Genomic DNA, 22943 nt, shown 5'->3' with positions numbered 1-22943 from the left:
TTCCTGACTTTATGTTGTGTATTTTGGTAGTACTTGACATATTGGTATCACTTTTTTTTATTATTCGAAACTTCATTTCTTTTCGGGCTTCACGTCGACTTTATGGCGTTCATTTTTTGTAATCTTATCATTTTCATGTTATATTTTCTAAAATTTAATGAAAAATGTAGACAATTATAAGTTTAAATAACATTCTTCTTTGTTTATATTTATTTTGCCACTGAAATAAACTACAAATTACGTTCAATTCGCTCATAATTTCTGTGTAAAACGTTTTATTTTTTTCTTAAATCTTGAAAGTTCATACAGGGACTAACGAGAAGCAAGTCGAGTGCATTTCCTCTCGGATACAATAACACAGTGTTAGAAAAATAATTGATGTGATCAATGTGAAATAGATTTTTGTTTTTATAAAATTATATAAAAACTAATAAAACATATTATACAAATGAGTTAAAACGATATATAAATAACAATCAACTTATAAAGCTGTTGCATAAAAAGAAAACAAAAAAAAAAAAGATCAAAATGGAGAACCTCAAGGTTCGAGAGGATCTTTTCTCCAGCGTTAAATACTATATAAGCGGCAATTTGGATGATAAGGTAAATTTATGGATGTAATACTTTTAGTGAAAAAAACTGCAAAACAATTTTAGGCGCCAATGGATTTTGTTTAAAAAATATTTAATTAAAAAAAAAAAACTTCTTTTTTAGCAAATCGAAGAGGTATAAAAGTTATATGCAATTGACAACTTAATTCTCCAATTAGATTGATTAGGAGGACTATGAGATGCTGAATCATTTATTTAAATGTCCCACAATTTCATTATTTAATATAATAATATCTTAACCAATTCAATTTAAGTTGAATGAATCCTTATATTGAGTCAGGTAGTATTCCGGGCGTAAGTTAAGGTTGAAAAGATATTCAGTTGAGTCATCACAAGAAGCAGTTTCAATAGAAGGATGGAATTAAGTATTTCGCTTATTTTCATAGTATTAAGTTGTATATATTAGGTTTATAAGTATGCTAGATATTATTGTCTAATCAATAATTATATAAAACCTGCCTAGAAAACAATACGAAGTCCTTTTAATCATATTTTCTCCAACTCTGCAACAGGTCCTAATAGAGAAGTCATTGCTGTTGTTTTCAAGTACCTAGCCTGTTCGACTCCTCATTTCACTTCAAAAAAACATGTGCTGGTATCCATTCATCAGTGGTTTGGTTTCTTTTTTCTTACCTCTGCACACATTGTGTTTTTTTTTTTTGTATAGGTACCTATCTGTTAAAAACATAAATAGGTTTTATGGAGGAACTTATGCTCTTAACACTGGTGAATCTAAGTTGTTGGGTTTAAAAAATCTGTAGTCATAAGGTCTGTTTAATGAATCTGATCCGCACAGAAAAGATCTGAAAACTATAGGTTTGTGTGTTTCATGAAGGAAAACCTTGCCCTAAACTGTTCTACAAACTGTCATTTTGTGTTCCATGAAGTTTTCCAGCACAGATTAGTACAAGTTTTTCTGCTCCTACTTTTGAGGTAGAGCAAACGAGTGAGAAGTGTCAAACAGCAACTTGATTTGTTTTATTCTTACAAAAATATATTTAAATAAATTCAAAATAATGGAAATTTGTTTAGAATCTTCATAATATGTATAAAGAAAAATTCAAAATGTGAACAAATATTCTGATTAATTATAATTTATTTGAATGAAAAGTCATAACAAAAAAAAAAAATATTTTAATTTTAAGTTTCAAAACTGATAGGCAAAAATCAACCCTTTAAAATAGGAAGATGTACTTTTCTGATCTTTTTTGTTCTGACAGTTTTCAAGAATTTGTGCTGTTCTAATCTTTTCTGTTCCAGTTTTTCTTCATTAAACAGACCTAATATAGGTTAAGCTAAAAAAATGACATTATATATTTTCGCCGATCAACAAGAAAGTCAGAACTGGGAAACCGAATAAGTTATGAATACCAGAGTTATGGTGTCAAAATTATTAAAAAATTAAGTTATGAAAAACCAGAGCTATGAACGCCAAAGCTTTAAACCGTGGTTTTTGGGTTGTCATCATCATCATTGACAGCAACGATATACGGGATAATTCAGGAGGAATGTACCAAAAAAGCTAGAGGTTGGGTCAAGGCAAGAACAAAATTTTCTATTCCTCCCCGTTTAGCCGGGAAGGTAAATTTTCTTAAAAATTGACTTGATTTAGAAATAAAATTATTTAAAATCAACGGTTACACCCACAATAACGTGCTGTCCCTTTTTGCAAAGTCAAAAACTATGTCTTTTATTAGGTCTGTTTAATGAATCTGATCCGCACAGAGAAGATCCGAAAACTACAGGTTTGTGTGTTTCATGAAGGAAAACCTTGCCCTAAACTGTTCTACAAACTGTCATTTTGTGTTCCATGAAGTTTTCCAGCACAGATTAGTACAAGTTTTTCTGCTCCTACTTTTGAGGTAGAGCAAACGAGTGAGAAGTGTCAAACAGCAACTTGATTTGTTTTATTCTTACAAAAATATATTTAAATAAATTCAAAATAATGGAAATTTGTTTAGAATCTTCATAATATAAAGAAAAATTCAAAATGTGAACAAATATTCTGATTAATTATAATTTATTTGAATGAAAAGTCATAACAAAAAAAAAAATATTTTAATTTTAAGTTTCAAAACTGATAGGCAAAAGTCAACCCTTTAAAATAGGAAGGTGTACTTTTCTGATCTTTTTTGTTCTGACAGTTTTCAAGAATTTGTGCTGTTCTAATCTTTTCTGTTCCAGTTTTTCTTCATTAAACAGACCTAATATAGGTTAAGCTAAAAAAACTATGTCTTTTATTAATCTTTTTAAATAACGCTGTTTAATAGACTAGTTTTTGTAGTTTTCAACATCAAAATTTAAAAAAAAAAGTGAAAAAAATTTCGAACTATTTTTTTTTTTTTTAAATTTTATGTAATTAAGTACTAATTAAGTTTTCAAAATTCAATGCTTTTATTTGTTTTGAAACAAAAACAGAAAACTGGATATCTTGTCTTTTTCGATAAATTAAAAATAAAACTACTTTTTTTAACCCTTTGTTTTTTTTTTGATTTTTTTTTTAACTAGTCTATTCAACAACTTTATTTTAAAACATAAATAAAAGTCACAGTTTTTGACTTTACAAAAAAGGGAAAGCACGTTATTGTTGGTGTAACCGTTGATTTTTAATATATTTTTTTTGTCAAATTAAGTCAATTTTTAAGAAAATTGAGGAGGAAGCAGTTATCAGTTTTTGGTTCCCACAATTGATGACTTTTTGTAAAGCTTTTAAAATTTTGCAAAGTGGTTTAGCGAAGTGAAAATGATAGATTCGCATAATACCCGTATGCTTTTATGAAATAAATTAAAAATATTATTTTTTTTTAACTTTCATCATATATTTTGGCCAGTAAAAAAAAACATATATTATAGCTATTTTTTTTTATTTAAAAAGCAATTATGTTATAATATCCGGACTCGTCCCGGTTAGATTTTTTTGTTTACTGAATATAACACATATTTAACGTTATTCTGTAGAAAAAGCACCCGCAAAATCCTGCTTATTTGGCAATAGTTCAAATAGTTGGCAATAGTTCAAAGTTTCACGTTTTTGTTAATATATTTGTTTCGTACACTCCTTATAGTGCTGAAGATATTTGCAAATTTTCAAAATTTTCTATCAACTTTTAAAGTTTTACCGAATTTTTGAGTAAACCACTTCAAAACTACCTGTAATTTATCGATATTTTGTATGGAACCACATCTAGTGTCAAAATAAAAATCTGAAAAAATTAGAGGATTTTTTTTTTATTATTTAGAAACAGTTTTTCCACTTAGGAACTTGATTCTCGAAAAAAACCTAAATAACGAACGCCCTAATGTACATATGTGGGATATTCTGTTAAACGGTTAAGTCATGCTTATTTTAAAAAGGAGACTTTTTTCCATTAACGTATATTATGGTTTATAGACAAAATCCATCATAAAACAACTTTGACTATTGTTTTCCAATTTTTTTTTTTAATGAATGTATAAAAAGAGTGTCGCGGTCAAATTCGATGAAATTTTGCAAGAACATTATGAATTGTTTATATAACATTATGCTGATCAAAAAAGTATATGGGTAAGTCCGTAATATCAACGGATTCCGAGTTAGAGTGGAAATGAGTGGTAAGGGCAATTTTCTTAAAACAAAATTGACTTAACTTGAAAAAAAAATATTAATAATAAACGGTTACACTTTTAATTATTTCTATAAATTATATTAAAAAAATTATTTTGAACAGATTTTTTTTTTTCAAAATTATATGAAACTAAGTACTATGTAATTTTATTTTCAAAACTAAAATATAATATGCATTATAATAGCCATGTTTTATTGGTATTCAGTATTATACAGAATTAACATTTTATGCTGTAAACAGTAACAAACCATTACATTTATTTATTATTATAAAATCCTTTATTGTTGAAGGTTAAAAAATGTATAATTAAAAAAAAAATCTCTTATCCATTAAATACATAATTTGTTTTTGTTTACCGTACACAATTTTACGGAGCTATTTACTGAGTTACTAAAAAACAAGGGTAGTATATAATGCATTGTTAGTTAGTTCGTTTGTGTGTCAGTTGAAAAAGTTTAATTTTCTCATAAATTTCATTAATTTTTCATAAATTTTTGACTCAAATAATAGTGCTTAAAATCTCAAAATCAAATGTTTTGATAAACCATCATGGTCCATCAACCATCTTTTCAAAAAGAAACCATTATCTATTATTACAACTCTTTCCATAGTACTTTTGTGACATTTTTTCGGGAATAATTCCTCTTGCGAGGAATAAATAAAGCCTCCAAAAGCATTATTGTTATGAAAATGTGGATTGAAAAATTTTTAACATATAAAAATAATAATATGCATCGCCACATTTTTTTATTTTAATAATTTATCTATTTAATTACAGGTTGAATCTCTGTTAAAAAATGGTGGTGCGCAATCCCGATCGTACCTCAATGAAATTGTTACACATCTTGTGTGTGGGAGCAATTTCACTGAAGAGGAACTTGTTATGGGAATTGACCTTTACAGTGTTACTCCTGTAACAGAAAATTGGATAATTCATAGTGCAAAACTTGGTCGTTTAGCATCAACAAAAGCATTTGATCCAAATAAACCACGAATATTTGCCGGTGTTCGAATCACTTTTTCACAAGTCAGTCCTTCTGATTGCCGAAAACTATATGCTATGCTTACATTTCATGGTGCTGAAGTATGTCAGAGCCTTAACGCTAAAACCACTCATTTAATATGTGGCGCAGCAACAGGGACTGCATACCAAAAAGCTAATTCCCTGCAAAAAGGAAAAATCAATCTAATTTCACCAGATTGGGTTTTAGATTGTATAAAGAAAAATGAAATACTTGCATGTGAATCTTATCATCCGAGATTGCTTAAAATTGTAGATAGACCCAAGGTTGCAAAAGCATTGCCTCCAACAATAGCTTTACCTGTAACTACGGCGACAACCATAGCATCTTCAATAGAGAAGCCATCTTTATCTTCTTTGGCAAAAATAATTGGTTTCGAAGAACCTGCCGATAAAAAAGGAAAACCAGTTGTAAACAAACAAAATATGCAGCAGCAACAGCAGCAGCAACAAAAACAACAAACACAGCAAAAGATACAAGAACAAAAACAGAAACAAGAAGAACAACAAGAAAAACTGAAACAACAAATTCAGCAACAACAGCAGGATAAAATTAAACAAATTCAACAACAGCAGTTGCAACAGCAACAGCAATTGCAACAACAAGAATTGCAAAAGGAGCAAGAAGCTCAGCAGTTACTGCAGCAACAAAAGATTCAACAAATAAAACAACAGCTATTGCAAGAACAAGATCAAAAAATTCAACAACAACAGATTGAGCAACAAATGATACAAGAGAAACAACAGCAACAACAATTGCAACAAGAAAAACAACAGCAACAGCTGCTGCAACAAGAAAAACAACAGCAACAACTGCTTCAACAAGAGAAACAACAACAACAACTAATACAACAAGAGAAACAACTGCAACAACAACAACAGCAACAACTTCAACAGCAGCAACTTCAACAACAGCAACAACAACAACTTCAACAACAACAGCTACAACAACAACAACAGCAACAACAACAGCAACAACAACAGCAGCAACAACAACAGCCGCAGCAACAACAGCAGCAACAACAGCAGCAACAACAGCAGCAACAACAACAGCAACAACAACAGCAGCAACAACAGCCGCAACAACAACAGCATCAACAACTCCTGCAACAACAATTGCATCAGCAGCTTCTTCAAAAACAGCAGTTGCAGCAGCAACAAATGAATCAGCTTCCAACTCAAAAGCAGCAACAACTGCAATCGCTTTCTCTCTCACAACCACAATTACCACCGACTTCAGCTGCTGCATCATCCACGATTGCAACATCTTCAGCACCAGCTCAAATAATTCGAACATTGTCTTCGGGAGGTCAAAACAACATTATTATCACAACCATACCTAATTCTCAAATGAACAATAACAAACAAGTACAGAGCACGCAATCTCCGGTAATTTTTGTACGCCCAAGATCTATTGGCCAAGGCAAAGGCACAAACACGCCATCTTCTGCTCTTCCTCAGGCCCCACAAATTATTCTTCAGCAAAAAATTATTCAACAGCCTAATTCAGTGACCGTTGAACAACAAAGTCAAACACCACAGCAAGCTGTGACTACTACACTAACCAAATCTCCAGTCAACGTGTCCCCTCAAATTGTAAACGTCCAAGTTCAGCGAAATCTTAAGAGTCCATCCATTCAACAAATGCAACAGTTACAGCAACAGCTCCAACAACAACAACTGCAGCAATCGGCTTCAACATCTTCGCCTCAAATACAAATCATTCAACAACAACAGACAGTTCCACAGAACCAATCCGACCAACAACAGCAAATTCAGTCACAACAGATACAAACACAAGTGATTCAGCCGCAGCAGATTCAAACGCAAGTGATTCAGCAAAAAATTCAGGTGCACCATCAGCTCCAGCAGCGATTACAGCAACAATTGCAGATGCAACAACAACAGCAACAGTTACAGCAGCAACAGCAACAGCAGATGGGACAGCAACATCCGCTTCAGCAACAGCCTCCTCCTTCAAGAACACCCCAACCCATTACTCCTCAACCACAAACACCACAGACGCCTCAGCAACCACGAACACCGCAAACACCAAGTGGAACACCTAGAACACCACAGCCCCAGCAATGCACCACTCCACTGCAGCAACCGCGGACTCCTCAGCCCCAACAAACCCAACCGCTTCAACAACCGCGAACTCCACAGTCAATAAGTGCCCCCCACACCCCGCAGCCGCGAACACCACAACAATCTCTCTCGCAACCATCAACACCACAACCTCAAATGCAATCGCCACAGCACCAGTCCATCGCAATGTCACCACAGCATTCGCAACAACCACAGATACAGCAACAGCAACAACAAGCACAGCCGCAAACTCAATCAATTCCAATGTCGCCGCAAATGCTCCAGCAACATATTCTCCGACAACAGCAAATTCTGCAACAACAGCAACAGTTATACCAACAGCAACAACAAAGCGGACAAAGTCTGACGCCACACCAACAAAGTCTACAACGACAAATACAACACCAACAAGCACAACTTATTCAGCAGCAACAATCCTTGCAACAGCAACTTCAAATGCATCAGCAGAACACAAGGATGCAACAAAATCCGTCGCCAAGTGTTCATCAAACTCCATCTCCTCAACCTCAACTACAAAATCTGCTTTCGTCCCAATCACCCAGAGCGTTACAGTCTCCAGCTCCACAGATGACACCTCCTCCGCAGTCTCCACAACAACAAATGTCAGTTCAACATCATCAACTGAGACAACAACTGCAAGGTCGTCAGCAACAACATTCTGCAACAGGACAACAACACAGACAAATGATAGTTACTCAGCAACAAATTGGTGCACCTGCTGGTTCAGGAACATCTTCTCAACAGCAATCATTGCAACAACAATTACTTTCGTTTAGTCAACAACAACAGAAAGTTCAGCAACAGCAGCAACTTCTTCAGCGATCCCCGCAGCATGGAAGTCCATCTGTTTCCGTACAGGTAAGATAACATAATAAAAATTCAATTTCTGATTTAATTAGTTTTCTATATTCTGTTAAAATTAAGCTAAGTATTCCTTGTTCTGTCAATTAGCAATTTAACTTTGCATTTTTACATTACAGTTCCGATTTTGATTTTGTTAGTAAAATTTTGTTTTGGTACGATTCATTTAATCATATGCATAAATCTTACAAATAATATTATTAATGAATACAAAAGTTGCGTAACCGTCTGCTCTGCAAGTTTTACTATAATCTTACAACTTATACACTTATATATTTTTTTATAAATAGACTTTTAAAAGTTTTTTTTTTTTTTTAATAATTTCACTATTGCAAAAACGCGATGAGCGCCCTCCTAATATTAATTTAAAGGGCTAAAATCTTGACAGGCAACGTATTTTAACGTAGATCTAACTGAAAACCGAAGCTATTGAAAATCGGAGGCATTTTTTTTTAAATACACCCCCGCCCTGACCAAAATTTTCGGACCACTTCGAAAAATCCTTTTGTTACCTTCCAACACATACCATAACTCTTACTATTAAGTATTTTACTTGAGTAAATTTACCTGCCACAATTTGTGGGGAGAGTTTGAATTAAGATAAATTTACCTCTGACATCGAATAACTTCTGATTCAGTTGATAAAATTAAAAATCACTAAATGCCTTTTTGGTAGAGCGTTCAATTCTCTACAAAAATCTTTTACTCCATGGCAGTGGAATTCATCGTAGATCGGAAGTAAACAGAATTCATGTGTTGTTCTTATGGAAAATAACTTAATATTAAGGGGTTATATCTAGTTGTAAGTGCAAAAAAACCTTCTTTTTTGGGGATTTTTTTGTGAAGAGGCATTTAATTATATAAACATAAAAAATACATATCCATATAGCAAATTGTATGTAATAAAAGAATTCGCTGTGTATTTAAAAAAATATTGGGTTCCGTTATTTTTGTAGTAGATCTCCTAGACCTACCTAGAATTCGCTGTGTATTTAAAAAAATATTGTGTTCCGTTATTTTTGTAGTAGATCTCCTAGACGACCTCCAAAAAAAAGGTGTCTGGCGGTGAGCAAAATTTTTCCGAAACGGCTGGAGTAATCGGCTTAAAATTTTTACACAATTTTCTTAGATACTTTTTTCAGGTAATGAACGAAGGAAAAAGGTTTTTGACAATAATTCGATTTTTTAAGCCACTTTAAAGTGTAAATTTTCGTGAAAAAAAAAACGATTTTTTCTTTGGGAAGCCGCCATTTTGTCAAAAATCAAAATTTTAACTAATCCTTCGTTCATTACCTGCATTCGTCTATCCTGAAAATATATCTTTTGGTTTTTTTAATTTTAAGTGACTTGGGTCAGAGATATCTTGCTCACCGCCAGACACCTTTTTTTTGGAGGTCGTCTAGGAGATCTACTACAAAAATAACGGAACACAATATTTTTTTAAATACACAGCGAATTCTTTTATTACATACAATTTGCTATATGGATATGTATTTTTTATGTTTATATAATTAAATGCCTCTTCACAAAAAATCCACAAAAAAGAATGTTTTTTTGCACTTACAACTAGATATAACCCCTTAAGGGCTCATATTTTCAAGGACCTATTTTTGCACTTAAACAAAACTTGTGAGCTTGGTTCCGAGAGAATCAAATTAAACGCATTAATATGCATATAGTAATTAATACAACTAGTTCCAAGCATTTTTCAATACTGTCTGAAACTAAACATTACGATATGTTGTATAAAAATCTTCAAAAATCCTGCCTTCTATTCCATATACCTTAAGCGTTATAATATTAAGACACAACACTCTTTTCAGAAAAATATCCCTAACCACTCAAAACAGTTTGAAATGTGTTTATACATATATGAAGGTCTTTAGAATTTGTTCTAAAACCACCTAAGATTCTATAACACCTAAACATTTATTTAAGGTACACCAAACTTATCGTACGCCTACGCATCCCAAAACTTTTCAAATAAAAGCAAACATTTTCTTTTTTATAAATTTTTAACTTTATTAATATTTTCTTTAAATAGCAATCACAAAATAAGCAGCTTATAATGACAAAGCCAATTGACCCAACCGATCCAGTACAAGTTGCTCAAGTTTTAAGTCGAACTGCTCAGAGTCCAATTCATGATTCGCTTATTCTACGCCAACAAATGGCTCAACAACTGCAAAAGCAACAGCAGCAACAACAACAGCAACAACAACAGCAGCAGCAACAACAGCAGCAGCAACAACAACAACAACAGCAGCAACAACAACAACAGTCTCCACGTCAGTCACCCCACCAACAACAACAACAACTTTCTACTCAGCCACAACAGCAAATAGTCATTAGTCAAGGCAATAATCAGATCATAACTCAGAGGCATGTAATAAACACATCAACGGCTCAGGGACAGCAAATTATTCAAAGCCATATGCTGAATATACATCAACAAAAACAACAGCAACTTTTATTGCAACAACAGCAGCAGCAACTTATTCAAAAACAAAATCCTTCAAATGTTCCACATCAAGTACAGTTTTCCCAGCAGCAACAACAGCAACAGCAAACACAACAGCCAGGTTTGCAGCAACAAGTGCGAATTATACAGCAACAGGGTCTTGGAGTTACCCAGCAAATTGTACAGCAACCAGCGGTAACCGGTCAACAACAAATGCAGCAACAACAGGTAGTATCCCAGCTTCAATCACCTCCTTATCAGCAACAATCACAACAACCACAACAAATAATACAACAACAAGGTCAAGCTGTTCAGCAGCAACAACATTCACAACTAGTGCAGCAAATACAACAACAATTGCCTCAACAACAATTGCAACAGCAACCACAACAGCAGCAAATTAACGTAGGCTCTCAAACAAACAGCAAACAGTTTCCTGCTAAATTTATTATTAGTCAACAACAATTCAATCAACTTACACCCCAACAACAACAACAAATCTTACAAAACCAAAATCAAAATGTGTTCTTCGTAAATCAGGGAAACCTCCAGCAAGTTCAACAGCAAGTGCAGCAACAACAACAGCAGCAGCAACAACCAATAGTTCAGCAACAACAAATACTGCAGCAACAACTTCAGCAATCCCCACAACAACAACAGCAGCAACAGCAGCTGCAACAATTACAAATCAATAACCTCCAAACATCTCACGGAAGCATTAGTCGTATACAGCAACAAAAACCACCTCCACCGATGTATCCACACACACCCAACGTGACTGTGGGGCAGACTGATATGCAAAGTGGTTTGTTGCAGCAGCAACAGCAACAACAACAACTGCAACAACAAGTTATACTGAACTCTCCACAACATCGAACCCAACAACAACAGCTTTCGATATCACAACAACAACCCCAACAGCAACAGATAATTATTAACCAGCAGCAAATTATCAATCCACAACGTCTTCAATATCTGCAGCAACAGCAACAACAACAGCTTTTACAAAATAAGCAGCAATCTACTCAGCAGCAAATAATTATTCAACAAACTCAACCAAGTTCAACCTCCAGTCAGCAAACCATATTACAAAGTCCTCCACAACAAATTCCACAGTCGCCTCAGCAAATTCAATCTCCAGTACAACAACAAATTCTCACAAATCAAGGACAAACTATTGCCATACAAAATCAAATAATTCTTCAACAGCAACAACATAAACAACTTCAACTGCAACAGCAATTACTACAGCAGCAAGGTGATCCTCTTATTGGCCAACACCAAGTGACTCTGCAACCACAGCAACAGCAAACACAGCCGACACCTCAAATTATTCAAACTCAAGTGACGCCCCAGTCACAAACAGTTCTCATTCAGCAACATCAACAGAATCCTCAAACAATTATCAACCAGCAACAAATCCAACAAACTCCTCCACCACAATCACCTCAACAGCAAATAATAATTCAGCAGCAATCACCACAACAGCAACAACAACACTGGAATTCTCAAAGTCCGCTCACTGCACAACAACAGCAACAGCAGCAAGTGTTGCAAATACAGTCAGGTCGACAAACACCTAATCCAGCAGCAACACAACAGACACAATACATTCGAACCGTACGACCAGGTCAATGGCAGACCACAGCTACTGGAATTCCAGGTACTCCACAAAGGCAGTTGATACAATTGGACGACAAAACACATGCTCATTTCATGTCATTGGATCCAGTAAAGAAAGCTGAATATATAGCGAAGTTGCAAAGCAAACAGAGAGTGATGTTGAGACAGTCCGTAGCGTACCAACCTCGTCCTGGTGCGCCCAATGTTGTGGCAAATAACGTAAGTGCTCCACGACCTGCCGGCACATCACATATTATTGTTCAAAGTCAAATGCCTGCGGGGCTGAATCATCAACAACAGATGCAGTGGCTGCAGCAACAAGGGGCACGACAAGTTCTTGTAAGAACGGGTAAGTAACATAATATACAAATTTATACTCAATAATTTTTGTCATTCCATCTTGTGGTGCTTATAAAAAATACGAACTAACATTTTGGCTTTTTCATTTTAAAAAGTTTGCATTTCTTTTATTCTAATCGTCATGTTTTGTTTTTTTTTTTTATGTACATAAATTCATACAAATACATATTTATACATACAAAATATCTGATTAAAATCAAATTACACATCATAAACCTCGATTTTTTTGCGCTTAACTTGCATATTTCTCAAAATAAGTAAAAACAATAAACAAATGGAAGGAAGTATGCATATTCTCTGTCTAGCATTGAAGGTGCTTAAGCATATCGCTAGCTGAGAATTAAAAAATTGTATGTCTGTAGGCCTTTCCATTAAACATACAACCAGCGATATGTTATAATGTAGTTTAATTTAACAATCGTCACCATTCATTTTTGAAATTGGTTACATATTTTTTTTAACACTCCAAATTTATAAGTCCTTGTCTTTTTTACACTGACTTGAAAAAAGTAAAACAGAATTCATGGTTACATATTAACATATAGATATTGTAGGTAAATTCTTTCTCATTTCGAACTGACAAACCAAATTATGACATTATTTAAAATAAAAACAAAACCTTAATGGATAACACATTGCCGCTGTTTTGGTATTGTTTTTAAAAATCCAAATTAATGTTTTCGTGAAAATTTTTTTTCAAAAATTGTATTTAAAGTAGAATGCCCCAAAAATATATGCATGGAGTAAAAACCCAACAGCGATTAAAATGAGACATATCTGGCTTGAAAGGGCATCAATCGTAGTAATAATTTTTTTTCTCAAAAACTCATCCCAGAAACATGCTATGACGATTTTGAGGGAAGTCAAAATGTCTTAGTTTTGCTTCAGCATCGAAAAATACCCTAAGATCATGTGTCATAACTCATAAGCTTAGATTGGTACTGTGTGCTTGTTTTAAGGCAAAATGCACATAATATAGAATAGACTAAGGACCTACACCACTTGTGTGGACCTGGGTGGCAACATAAATGACTGGTATTTAAAATGGGTCTTTGATTTGGATGTATAACATGTGAAATTCTTGCAGGGCTACTTTCAAAACAAAGTGCATTAACAATGCAGTTTTTTAATAAGGATGATACCAAGAAAAAGACTACCACATGGTTGACACATGATCTTAGGGTATTTTTCGAAGCTGGATCACAAGGAACCAAAGCCAAGACATTCTGACTTCCCTGAGATATTTTGCATGAAAAAGCACTATATATTCAGATATTAAGAATCCTGAAAGCAAGTTCCGGGGATGTGTTTTTGAAACAAAAAAAAAATCATATTTGCTACCTAGGATTGAAAGAATTTAAAAATTGAAAAGTTACCGTCAGTCATACGGTTTTGCGAATGAATCTCCAAATAAGAACCTTTAAAATACTCGATTTGTTTAAAATTTTGTATATAAACATACTTGTATGAATTGAAGCGTTGAGATGAAAAAGCGGTTAAGTGTAGTTTTGAGTAATCGTCGTTTATAATTTTTGGTTTGTAACTTTTTGTATGGAAATGAGATATTTAGATAAAAAAAAGACTAAATCTGACTCCTTAACTAATGACACTGACTAGATGAACGCCAATAACACCAAAATTAAATTTGACACCTTATCCACTGGAAATAAAAGCTTTCAAAAATGTCACTTAACCCCTTTTTCTTGTCAATGCTTTATTTACAACTTAAAAATTTTATTGTAAGCAGCAATTTTATAAATCTAGAAATTGTTTTCTGAATACTACTTAGTCAAATGTTCAAAATCAATTAGACAAAAGCACAACAGGGTGGAAATCATAAAAGAAATATTTAAAATTAACAATTTTTGTTTGATTTGTGCAGACAAAAATTTGTTAATTTCGAACTTGGTTTCTATTGAACAGAAAAAAAAATAATTTTTCTTAGGTTCTGCTCCAGGCCTGGCTCCTATAACTCAACAATCTCAACCACCACCTCCACCAAGCACACCACAACCTCAAGCAACACAACAACAGTATAGTGTTGTCGATCCTAGCAATGTTAACCAACAAATGCTATTGCAGCGTCAACAGTTGCGTGTGCAACAAATCCAGCTGCAACAGAATCAACAACAAAAACCTCCGCAAATGCAGCAATCTCCAGTTCAAATTATTCCAACTACTGGTGGAGTTGTCGGCAACCCTTTGCCAGATCAACAATTACAAGGACTTCAGTCACCTGTTGCTAACAATAGTGGTCCATCTATGATAGCTTCTATGCAACAACAACAGCAACAGACACTAGTTTTACCTCAAGATCCTGCCAGCAGTTTACAAACTCAAAATGCTGTCCTTCAAACTCAACAACAACAGATGAACCTCAAAACAAAGACTGCCTTAGCCAATATGCTAAGTAATCGCTTAAGCAACAATGGTGCAACCATTGTCAACAATGTATCGCAAATTGTGACTGTAGATGCAAATGCATCTCCAATGGTTCCAGTATCTCCAGTTGAACCATCTGCAGCTGGGACGCTTCGTCTTATGACTCAACAACGCAATGCTGTACTTAATCAAGGAGTACCGGTAGCACGGACACAACAGGAACTCCTTTTGCTACAGCAGCAACAACAACAACAACAGCAGCAGCAACAACGACGAACTATAACGCCTGGTAATGCCCAGGTAGTGGGTTCCAATGTTATAACATCGCCACAACAAAATGCAGCAATGATGCCTGGTGGACAATTTGTACAAGCAAGAACTCCACTGCCACCAAGACCACAATTCTATGGTCACAATCCTAATCTTAAACTGCCACCAAATCTGTTTTTGCTAGGATGTCATTTTCATATAGTAGAATACGATAAGACTGACGAAGACGATTTGCCAGAGTGGATTGAAGCTATTAAGCATTTTGGCGGTGAAGTTGAAACCGCCTATGGTCCTCGAGTTACCCATGTTCTTTGTCGCACTCAGCGACATGGAGTTGTGATGCAAGCAATACGTGATTCAAAACGCTGTATAACAGCTTTTTGGCTTAGCGATACATGTTTAAAAAAGCAAATGCAACCGCCATGGCAGTGCCTTCATCTACCTTTTCCGAGTATATATGGAATTCAAAAGCCATTGGATAAACATATCATTACTGTAAGTGGTTTTGATGATGAGGATGAGTTGCGACTGCAAAATATGCTGGAAGAAACAGGAGCTTTGTATACTTCGTATTTGTCACCAATGAACACTGTATTAATTTGTCGATATGCTGATGGAGAAAAGTATAACAAAGCCAAAGAATGGCAAATTCCTATTGTTAATTCTTTATGGTTAAGTGACATTGTGATAGGTAATCTGAGTGGATTACATCAATATGAGAATCAGAAATATCAGCAATATAATTTGACGGCACCTTTTAGAATTGATTTTATGCTTGTGGGGCACTTGATGGGTAAGTAAAGCCATTTTTTTAAATATGTAGGTTTTTAGTAAATTAGATTTTTTTTTAATATATATTATTATTTCCCACAGTGAGCCTGAACAAGTTTAAGGTTGACCTAAAATGACGACAAAAACTAAAGATGAGGATTTGTTCCTGAAGGCCTCAGCAATAACAATCCGTTTTTACCAAAATCGGATTAGCTTCCTTTTTCGAGATACCCCCCTTAAACGTGTTTTTTTCGAGAAAAAATTCTTATCAACGCAAGGCTCGAGTACGGTAACTTAGGCGCCGAGAATTGAAAACGGTTTTTAGTAGAGGTATTCAATACAATCATTTTTGGTTTTGGGAGGGAGGGTCTATGTCCCCCCCTTTAGGCGGGAGGGGCAGTTTTCTAAAAAATCAAACAAAAAATTATTAAAAAACAATGGCAACACTTACAGTTATGAATGATACCTTTTTCAAAAGCTAGAATTGTACACTTAATTATAGTTTTTTAAACCAAGTTATTTTAAACAGTTATTTCCGAAATAATCGATTCCAAAGTCAACAATTGTGAAAAAGAAGTTTAAAAAAATACATTGAATACTATTTTTGTCAAGACTTTGGGTTTCATTACGGGATAAATTGATAAAGTAAACTACCTCAATAAATTCTTTATCAAATACTGAAAACCATATGTTTCTATCCCTTTTAGTTTTTGAGATAATTGAAAAATAGGAAAACTACTTTCTTTATCTTATTTTTATTTTCTTGATTATTTTGCTTTGCCATTATCAAAAATCAAAAATTAAAAAGTACTGTGCTTAATCTACTTCGATTCCATGAATTTATTTTATTTCCATTTAAAATTGGATCTTAAAAATAAAATTTCTTAGTACCAGTGTGGTACCAGAACGCTCATTAGTGAGCCTGATAAAAAATGTAGTTTTCCTATTTTTCAATTATCTCAAAAACTAAAAGGCATAAAAACATATGGTTTTCAGTATTTGATAAGGAATTTATTGAGGTAGTTAACTTTATCAATTTATCCCGTAATGAAACCCAAAGTCTTGACAAAAATAGTATTCAATGTATTTTTTTAAACTTCTTTTTCACAATTGTTGACTTTGGAATCGATTATTTCGAAAATAACTGTTTAAAATAACTTGGTTTAAAAAACTATAATTAAGTGTACAATTCTAGCTTTTGAAAAAGGTATCATTCATAACTGTAAGTGTTGCCATTGTTTTTTAATAATTTTTTGTTTGATTTTTTAGAAAACTGCCCCTCCCGCCTAAAGGGGGGGACATAGACCCTCCCTCCCAAAACCAAAAATGATTGTATTGAATACCTCTACTAAAAACCGTTTTCAATTCTCGGCGCCTAAGTTACCGTACTCGAGCCTTGCGTTGGTATGAATTTTTCCCGAAAAAAACACGTTTACGGGGGGGTATCTACAAAAAGGAAGCTAATCCGATTTTGGTAAAAACGGATTATTATTGCTGAGGCCTTCAGGAACAAAGCCTCATCTTTAGTTTTTGTCGTCATTTTAGGTCAACCTTAAACTTGTTCAGGCTCACTGTGTTCCTTTGTTTACTCTTCGGTCCTGGTTTTTTTTTTATGTTACAAAATTAACTCAGTTATTTATTTCTAAAAATTAATTTAACTTCATTAAATTTAGAAGCTTTTTCAGTAATTGATGCATGCGGTAGAGCATATCATACACAAAATTTAATCCAGCGCTGAATAAGCTTAATAATTGAAATCAAATTTATTTATCAAAGTTATAATGACCACGAAGAAGTCCTTCGCATACAAGAACAAAGTCTGACCAAAATAACTTTTCCTTTTGTCGCTATATGTCACTATCTTCTTCTATTAGCTAAATAGAGAGAGAAATAGTCAAAACGTTCACGAATAATCGAAATCGTGTGCCGTGATTCGACCCCTGTTTTTACTATAGCCCAAATGAGGTAATTTCCAAATCGGTGACCTATTTTTTTCAAAACTAATTTTTAGAAAAAAAGTAAATTAAGTTGGTAGGCCAATTTACAGCATTAATCAAAAACCAAAATTTCAAAAAATATAATAACGATCCCGTTTTCCAAAATGTGATTTTTCAAAAAAAAAAAATATATATAAGAATCCAAAAATATATACATAAATGCTTTTAAATGTGAAAATTCTTTTGTATAAATAATTTTATTGAAATTATATTAGGCGTTTTGTGGAAATTCAAAAATAAAGAAAAGGGAATATCGTAAAAAAAAACTTTTTTTCATCAAAGGCTTTTAAAAAATTCAATTTTTTTTTTAATCTTGTTTTTCTGTATACCGCAGTCTAGCTTTTGAAAGCAAAATAATTATTTAGAAATGAACTTTTATTTCTCCCAAGAGGTAATTTTGATTTTAACGACTTTTTTACCTACAAAATTTAAAGGTTCCTAATCAAAAAGTTTGAGGAAATTATTTTCGCTTTTCGCATTTTCATCATAATTTAAGCGTAGGGGATAAAATTCAAATGGAAAAGGAACGATATTATAGGAATTTAACCCTTTTCCCGAATACTATTGAGGGCTGAATTTATATTTTTTTCAAAAAAAAATTCTTCATTCACACGTTTGAACATTTTTTCCACCTCCAAAACATGGTTTTTAAATGCTTTGAAACATCCTTACGGTCTTTTGCGGATTTCTTACTGGTTCGAACGAATAGGTCCATGATTGGTCACCATTTTGTTAACATTTTTTGACTGACCGTAAATTCCAATTTTTAATCATTTATTTGCACCAATCCACAAGATTATCTCTGAGCGATTTTATTATGAGGGATCCAATGTGAACGAAGTTTTCGCACAATCAAATGTTCATGTAATATTTCATGTAATGTACATTATGTCCATTATCAGATTGATCATAGCATCTATGTTTTCTGACGTTAGTCACAACCACAATTGAACTCGTTATACCAGCGTTTCACAGTGGCAAAAAATGGTCCTTCTTCGCCAAAAATTGAAGTGGTGCGCTTTTTTTCTGATAACCCACATCGGAAGTCGTAACAAATAATCGCTCGAAAATATTCCGAGATAAATCCCTTTTTTTCTTAAAACATCAAAATAACACACTTATGAAAAAACATATTAATAAGATTGAATTAAATAATAATGCCAAACTTTTTGAAAATAATAATGGTTATTATCTGAAAACTCTGCTTAGGCTAACAATATTAACGCCTACCTACATACGTAATAACAGACAAACTATTTAAGTTGTTTTTAGTCGCAGAAAAAAATTAAAAATTTTGTTTACATATTTTTCTTATTAAATTATTAAAAATCAAATTATGGAATTTATTTGTATTCAAATCTACTTTTTTAACATAGGTTAGGTTAGATTAACGTGGCTATCAGCAGGAGAGCTGATATACTTAGACCATGATTGGTCCGTTCTGATACCACAATGAATCTTTGAGATTTTTTCTTTCTATTCGTTGAACCATTTGAGCTTCTAATAAAGCGAGTGAGACTACCTATGTCTATATTTGCTAGATCACTAGGATTGTTATAATAGAATTCTCCCAAATGGAGTCTACGTCATTGAGATAACACAGGACATTCACAGAGAAGGTGAGGAATCGATTCCACCTCCTCCTCATTCATGCAGCTTCTGCAGAAATCATTGGAATAGATTCCGAGGCGTGTTGCGTGCTTGCCTTTTATACAGTGGCCTATTATTGGCCGGATCTGTTTAGTCAGAGAGCAAGTACTTGCCATACGTGAATTTGTGATACAATAATGTTTTTTTTTTGTTGATTTAGACAGTGTTCTCAATAGAGATGATTTCCCATTTTTGTGTTTTTATCTAGAAAAATGGAATTTAATTAACTTATCATTAAAGAACTTTCACTTTGAAATCATTATATCATTAATAAACTACAAATTTTTTTTCACTTGCTAAATAAAACTTCTTTTATTTTCAGCTCCATGGAAGGCACCTATTAACTTAACCCAAGAAGCACACGAACGTGTTAAACGATCAGCTTCGGAGTCTCCATACGAATCGCGGGCTAAGAGGCAAAAAATTTCTGAGTTTCAAGAAGATATACCTGAAAACGTAATCTGTATGGAATATCCTGATATAGATAAGCCTCCCCGAGTAATGTTTTCTCAAGTTCTCTACATTGAACGTCTGACTAAAGCCGTTCTGTAAGTTTGTTTTAACTCATTACTTTGCTATATTTATTTTAATCAATTGTTTTTTTTTATCCCTTAGTTCCCTTGGTGGCTTAGTTGTCGAGGATCCTGCCGACGCAAATTATCTTGTAATGACACGTGAAGCTCGTACTTGCAAGCTAATACATGCAATTTGCCATGTAGACTACATTCTTAAAAGCACCTGGCTTGAAGATAGTGCTAAATCTGGAAAGTTTTTATCTCCAGAAAATTACAAAATTCAATCCATTGAAGTGGACGAAAATATGAAAATATCTTTAGAGCGATCACTTATGTCAACTCAACGCCGGACGTTGTTTGCAAATAAATATTTCTACGTAACACCCGATGTGTTTCCACCACGAAGTGAAATTGTACGAATGATAGTCAGTTCGGGTGGTAAAGTTGAAGAAAATCGAAGAACAGTAAAACAAATAAATGAAACATGTGCGGAAACGCCCGATAACTACATAATTATAACATGTCCGCAAGATTTACCACTTTTAGTTGATATCATGAGACAGGGAAAGCCAAAATGCTGGATTCTAACAACTGAATTTGTGTTAAGTTCGATATTGAAACAAGAGGTTGATTATAAAACCAATATTATGCCTTATGTTTACAATAATAACTATATTGCTCCGGAGAAAGCACACTCTGGAGGAAAAGGTAGAAAAAAAGAGAACATAAATAACTAAAACTATAGAGAATTATATTGGTTTGATTGTTTTTATAAAATAACTGTAAATAATGTATAAAGAATATTGCCAAAAATCTGTGCATAGAAATTAGTTTATAAGAATATTATTTATTTATTTTTGATTTCGTTAAAGTAGTATAGAATAATTTCTAGCAAGCTTAGAATACATGAAGTGAATTTTTTTCAAAGAAATATTTATATGTATATATTTTTGGTTATGTATGCGTCAAAAATTAAAGTTTAATGTATACGACAAATAAAATCGAATGCTTTTTATTTATTTTAGTGGACTGTAACTGAAAAGAATGGAATAATTTTCGCACCAAAAAAAAATCGTTTTCGTTTAGCTGTCTTAATATTATTGCGTTTGCTATTAGAATTTATATGAGCCTCGTTTTACATAATCGCTCTTCGTCGTGACTATCGTTTACTTAAGTATCGTTGACTTGCCGCTCGTTTCGTATTACGTAATAGACCCCCTGCAGTCTAAATCTTAAAAAAAAAATTATTGTAGGCCTTATGGCTATAAACATTTTTTTTTTGGAACAAAAAAGTATGATTTTATATACTTACACAAAACGGCTCTTCTATCATACAAATTGCTCTCATAAAAAAATATCTTAAAAATTTAGCCAAGCTTAAATTTATTTAAGAATTTCAACCGAGCTGTGCCCAGATTCACCTAGAGAACCTCACATTCATTTGCAACTATACATTTTGTATGTCACAAACAGCACTATTCTGCTATTCACGTGAATCTCAGATCCGATTCACACATTCGATTCACCTTCAGCCCTATTCTGCTATCAGTCGGGGGGAATATTCTATAAATATTCACCAGTTGCCATTCTGTTATTGATGGGGGGGGAATCTAACAGCCCTATTCTGCTGTTCCCGTGAATCTCAGATCCGATTCACACATTCGGTTCACTTTAACTCTACCTTGCCATCCTGCTATCCATCGGGTAAACTGCATTATCATCCCTCAATTTGACGTCCAGGTGAACGTCAAATTAAAAAAAAAATGGCGACGAAGTAAATTGAAAGGAAAAAAAAATTTTTTGTTTGTGTTTATTTGCATAGAAAAAATAAAAGCAGCCGATTTAATGTTAAGAAATAATTAAAAATTTATGAAAAGTGGCATTTTGCTTAATTTCAACGATGGTGAATTTATTTTTACAAACAAAAGTGACAGATCCGCAACATTTTTTATGCGGATTGCAAATGTATGGAGCAAGTTCATTCACGTGATTAGTGGAATACTGAACAACATTACCGATATTACCGACGTGAGTTTGGATTCCCCCCGATGAATAGCAGAATGGTAATTGGTGAATATTTAGCGATTTTTCCCCCCGATGGATAGCAGAATAGGGCTGTAAATTCACGTCGGTAATATCGGTAATGTTGTTCGGTATTCCACTATTTACTTGAATAAACTTGCTCCATACATTTACAATCCGTAAAACGAAGGTTTTCGGTGTGCTGAACTCGAATCCGAAGTAAAAAAAAAACTAATCAGCTCCCGTTTTTGAGATATTACCGTTAGAAAATGCAAAATAACGTTTTTTTTAGTACTTCGGACCATATTCTTTTATATAATGGAAATTGTTTGAGTATATTTATTATTATTAAGTAACGGTTATTTAGTAACTGTTTTCCATCTTTCAATATCTGTTTAATTCTTTTCAATATCTTTTGTATTGCCCGAGATATCTTAAAATGAAGTAAGTGGGTTTAGTTTCATGTATCATAAAGGAGATAATGAGGTTATAAAATTTATGTGGTAGATACATATACAGCCCTATTCTGCTATCCATCGGGGGGAAAAATCGCTAAATATTCACCAATTACCATTCTGCTATTCATCGGGGGGAATCCAAACTCACGTCGGTAATATCGGTAATGTTGTTCAGTATTCCACTAATCACGTGAATGAACTTGCTCCATACATTTGCAATCCGCATA

General features: G+C 33.5%; 2 protein-coding genes across 3 annotated transcripts in view; both read left to right on the top strand.

The window, feature by feature from the left end:
- LOC129914721 (tachykinins) overlaps positions 1-22943 on the top strand; it is a 177476-nt gene that overhangs the window by 21510 nt on the left and 133023 nt on the right. The window lies entirely within an intron of this gene.
- LOC129914710 (histone-lysine N-methyltransferase 2D) lies at positions 88-21237 on the top strand. 2 transcript variants are annotated; one of them, XM_055994051.1, is made up of 6 exons: positions 88-603; positions 4995-8204; positions 10252-12640; positions 14597-16096; positions 20044-20269; positions 20337-21237. In XM_055994051.1, the coding sequence occupies exons 1-6, from the start codon at positions 529-531 to the stop codon at positions 20971-20973; spliced, it is 8037 nt and encodes a 2678-aa protein (XP_055850026.1). In that variant the 5' UTR covers positions 88-528; the 3' UTR covers positions 20974-21237. The 2 variants fall into 2 exon arrangements, with proteins under 2 accessions (XP_055850026.1, XP_055850027.1); XM_055994052.1 differs by lacking the exon at positions 14597-16096.

This window comes from Episyrphus balteatus, chromosome 3 (assembly GCF_945859705.1).
Source record: "Episyrphus balteatus chromosome 3, idEpiBalt1.1, whole genome shotgun sequence".
Taxonomy (NCBI): domain Eukaryota; kingdom Metazoa; phylum Arthropoda; class Insecta; order Diptera; family Syrphidae; genus Episyrphus; species Episyrphus balteatus.
This window is presented reverse-complemented; position numbering and strand designations above follow the sequence as displayed.

Bases quoted from the DNA above. Each gene is read 5' to 3' on its own strand.
- LOC129914710 (XM_055994051.1), top strand. From the start codon at position 529: ATGGAGAACCTCAAGGTTCGAGAGGATCTTTTCTCCAGCGTTAAATAC. The intron at 12,641-14,596 runs GTAAGTAACATA...AATTTTTCTTAG, and splicing joins ACAAGTTCTTGTAAGAACGG to GTTCTGCTCCAGGCCTGGCT. The intron at 20,270-20,336 runs GTAAGTTTGTTT...TTTATCCCTTAG, and splicing joins CGTCTGACTAAAGCCGTTCT to TTCCCTTGGTGGCTTAGTTG.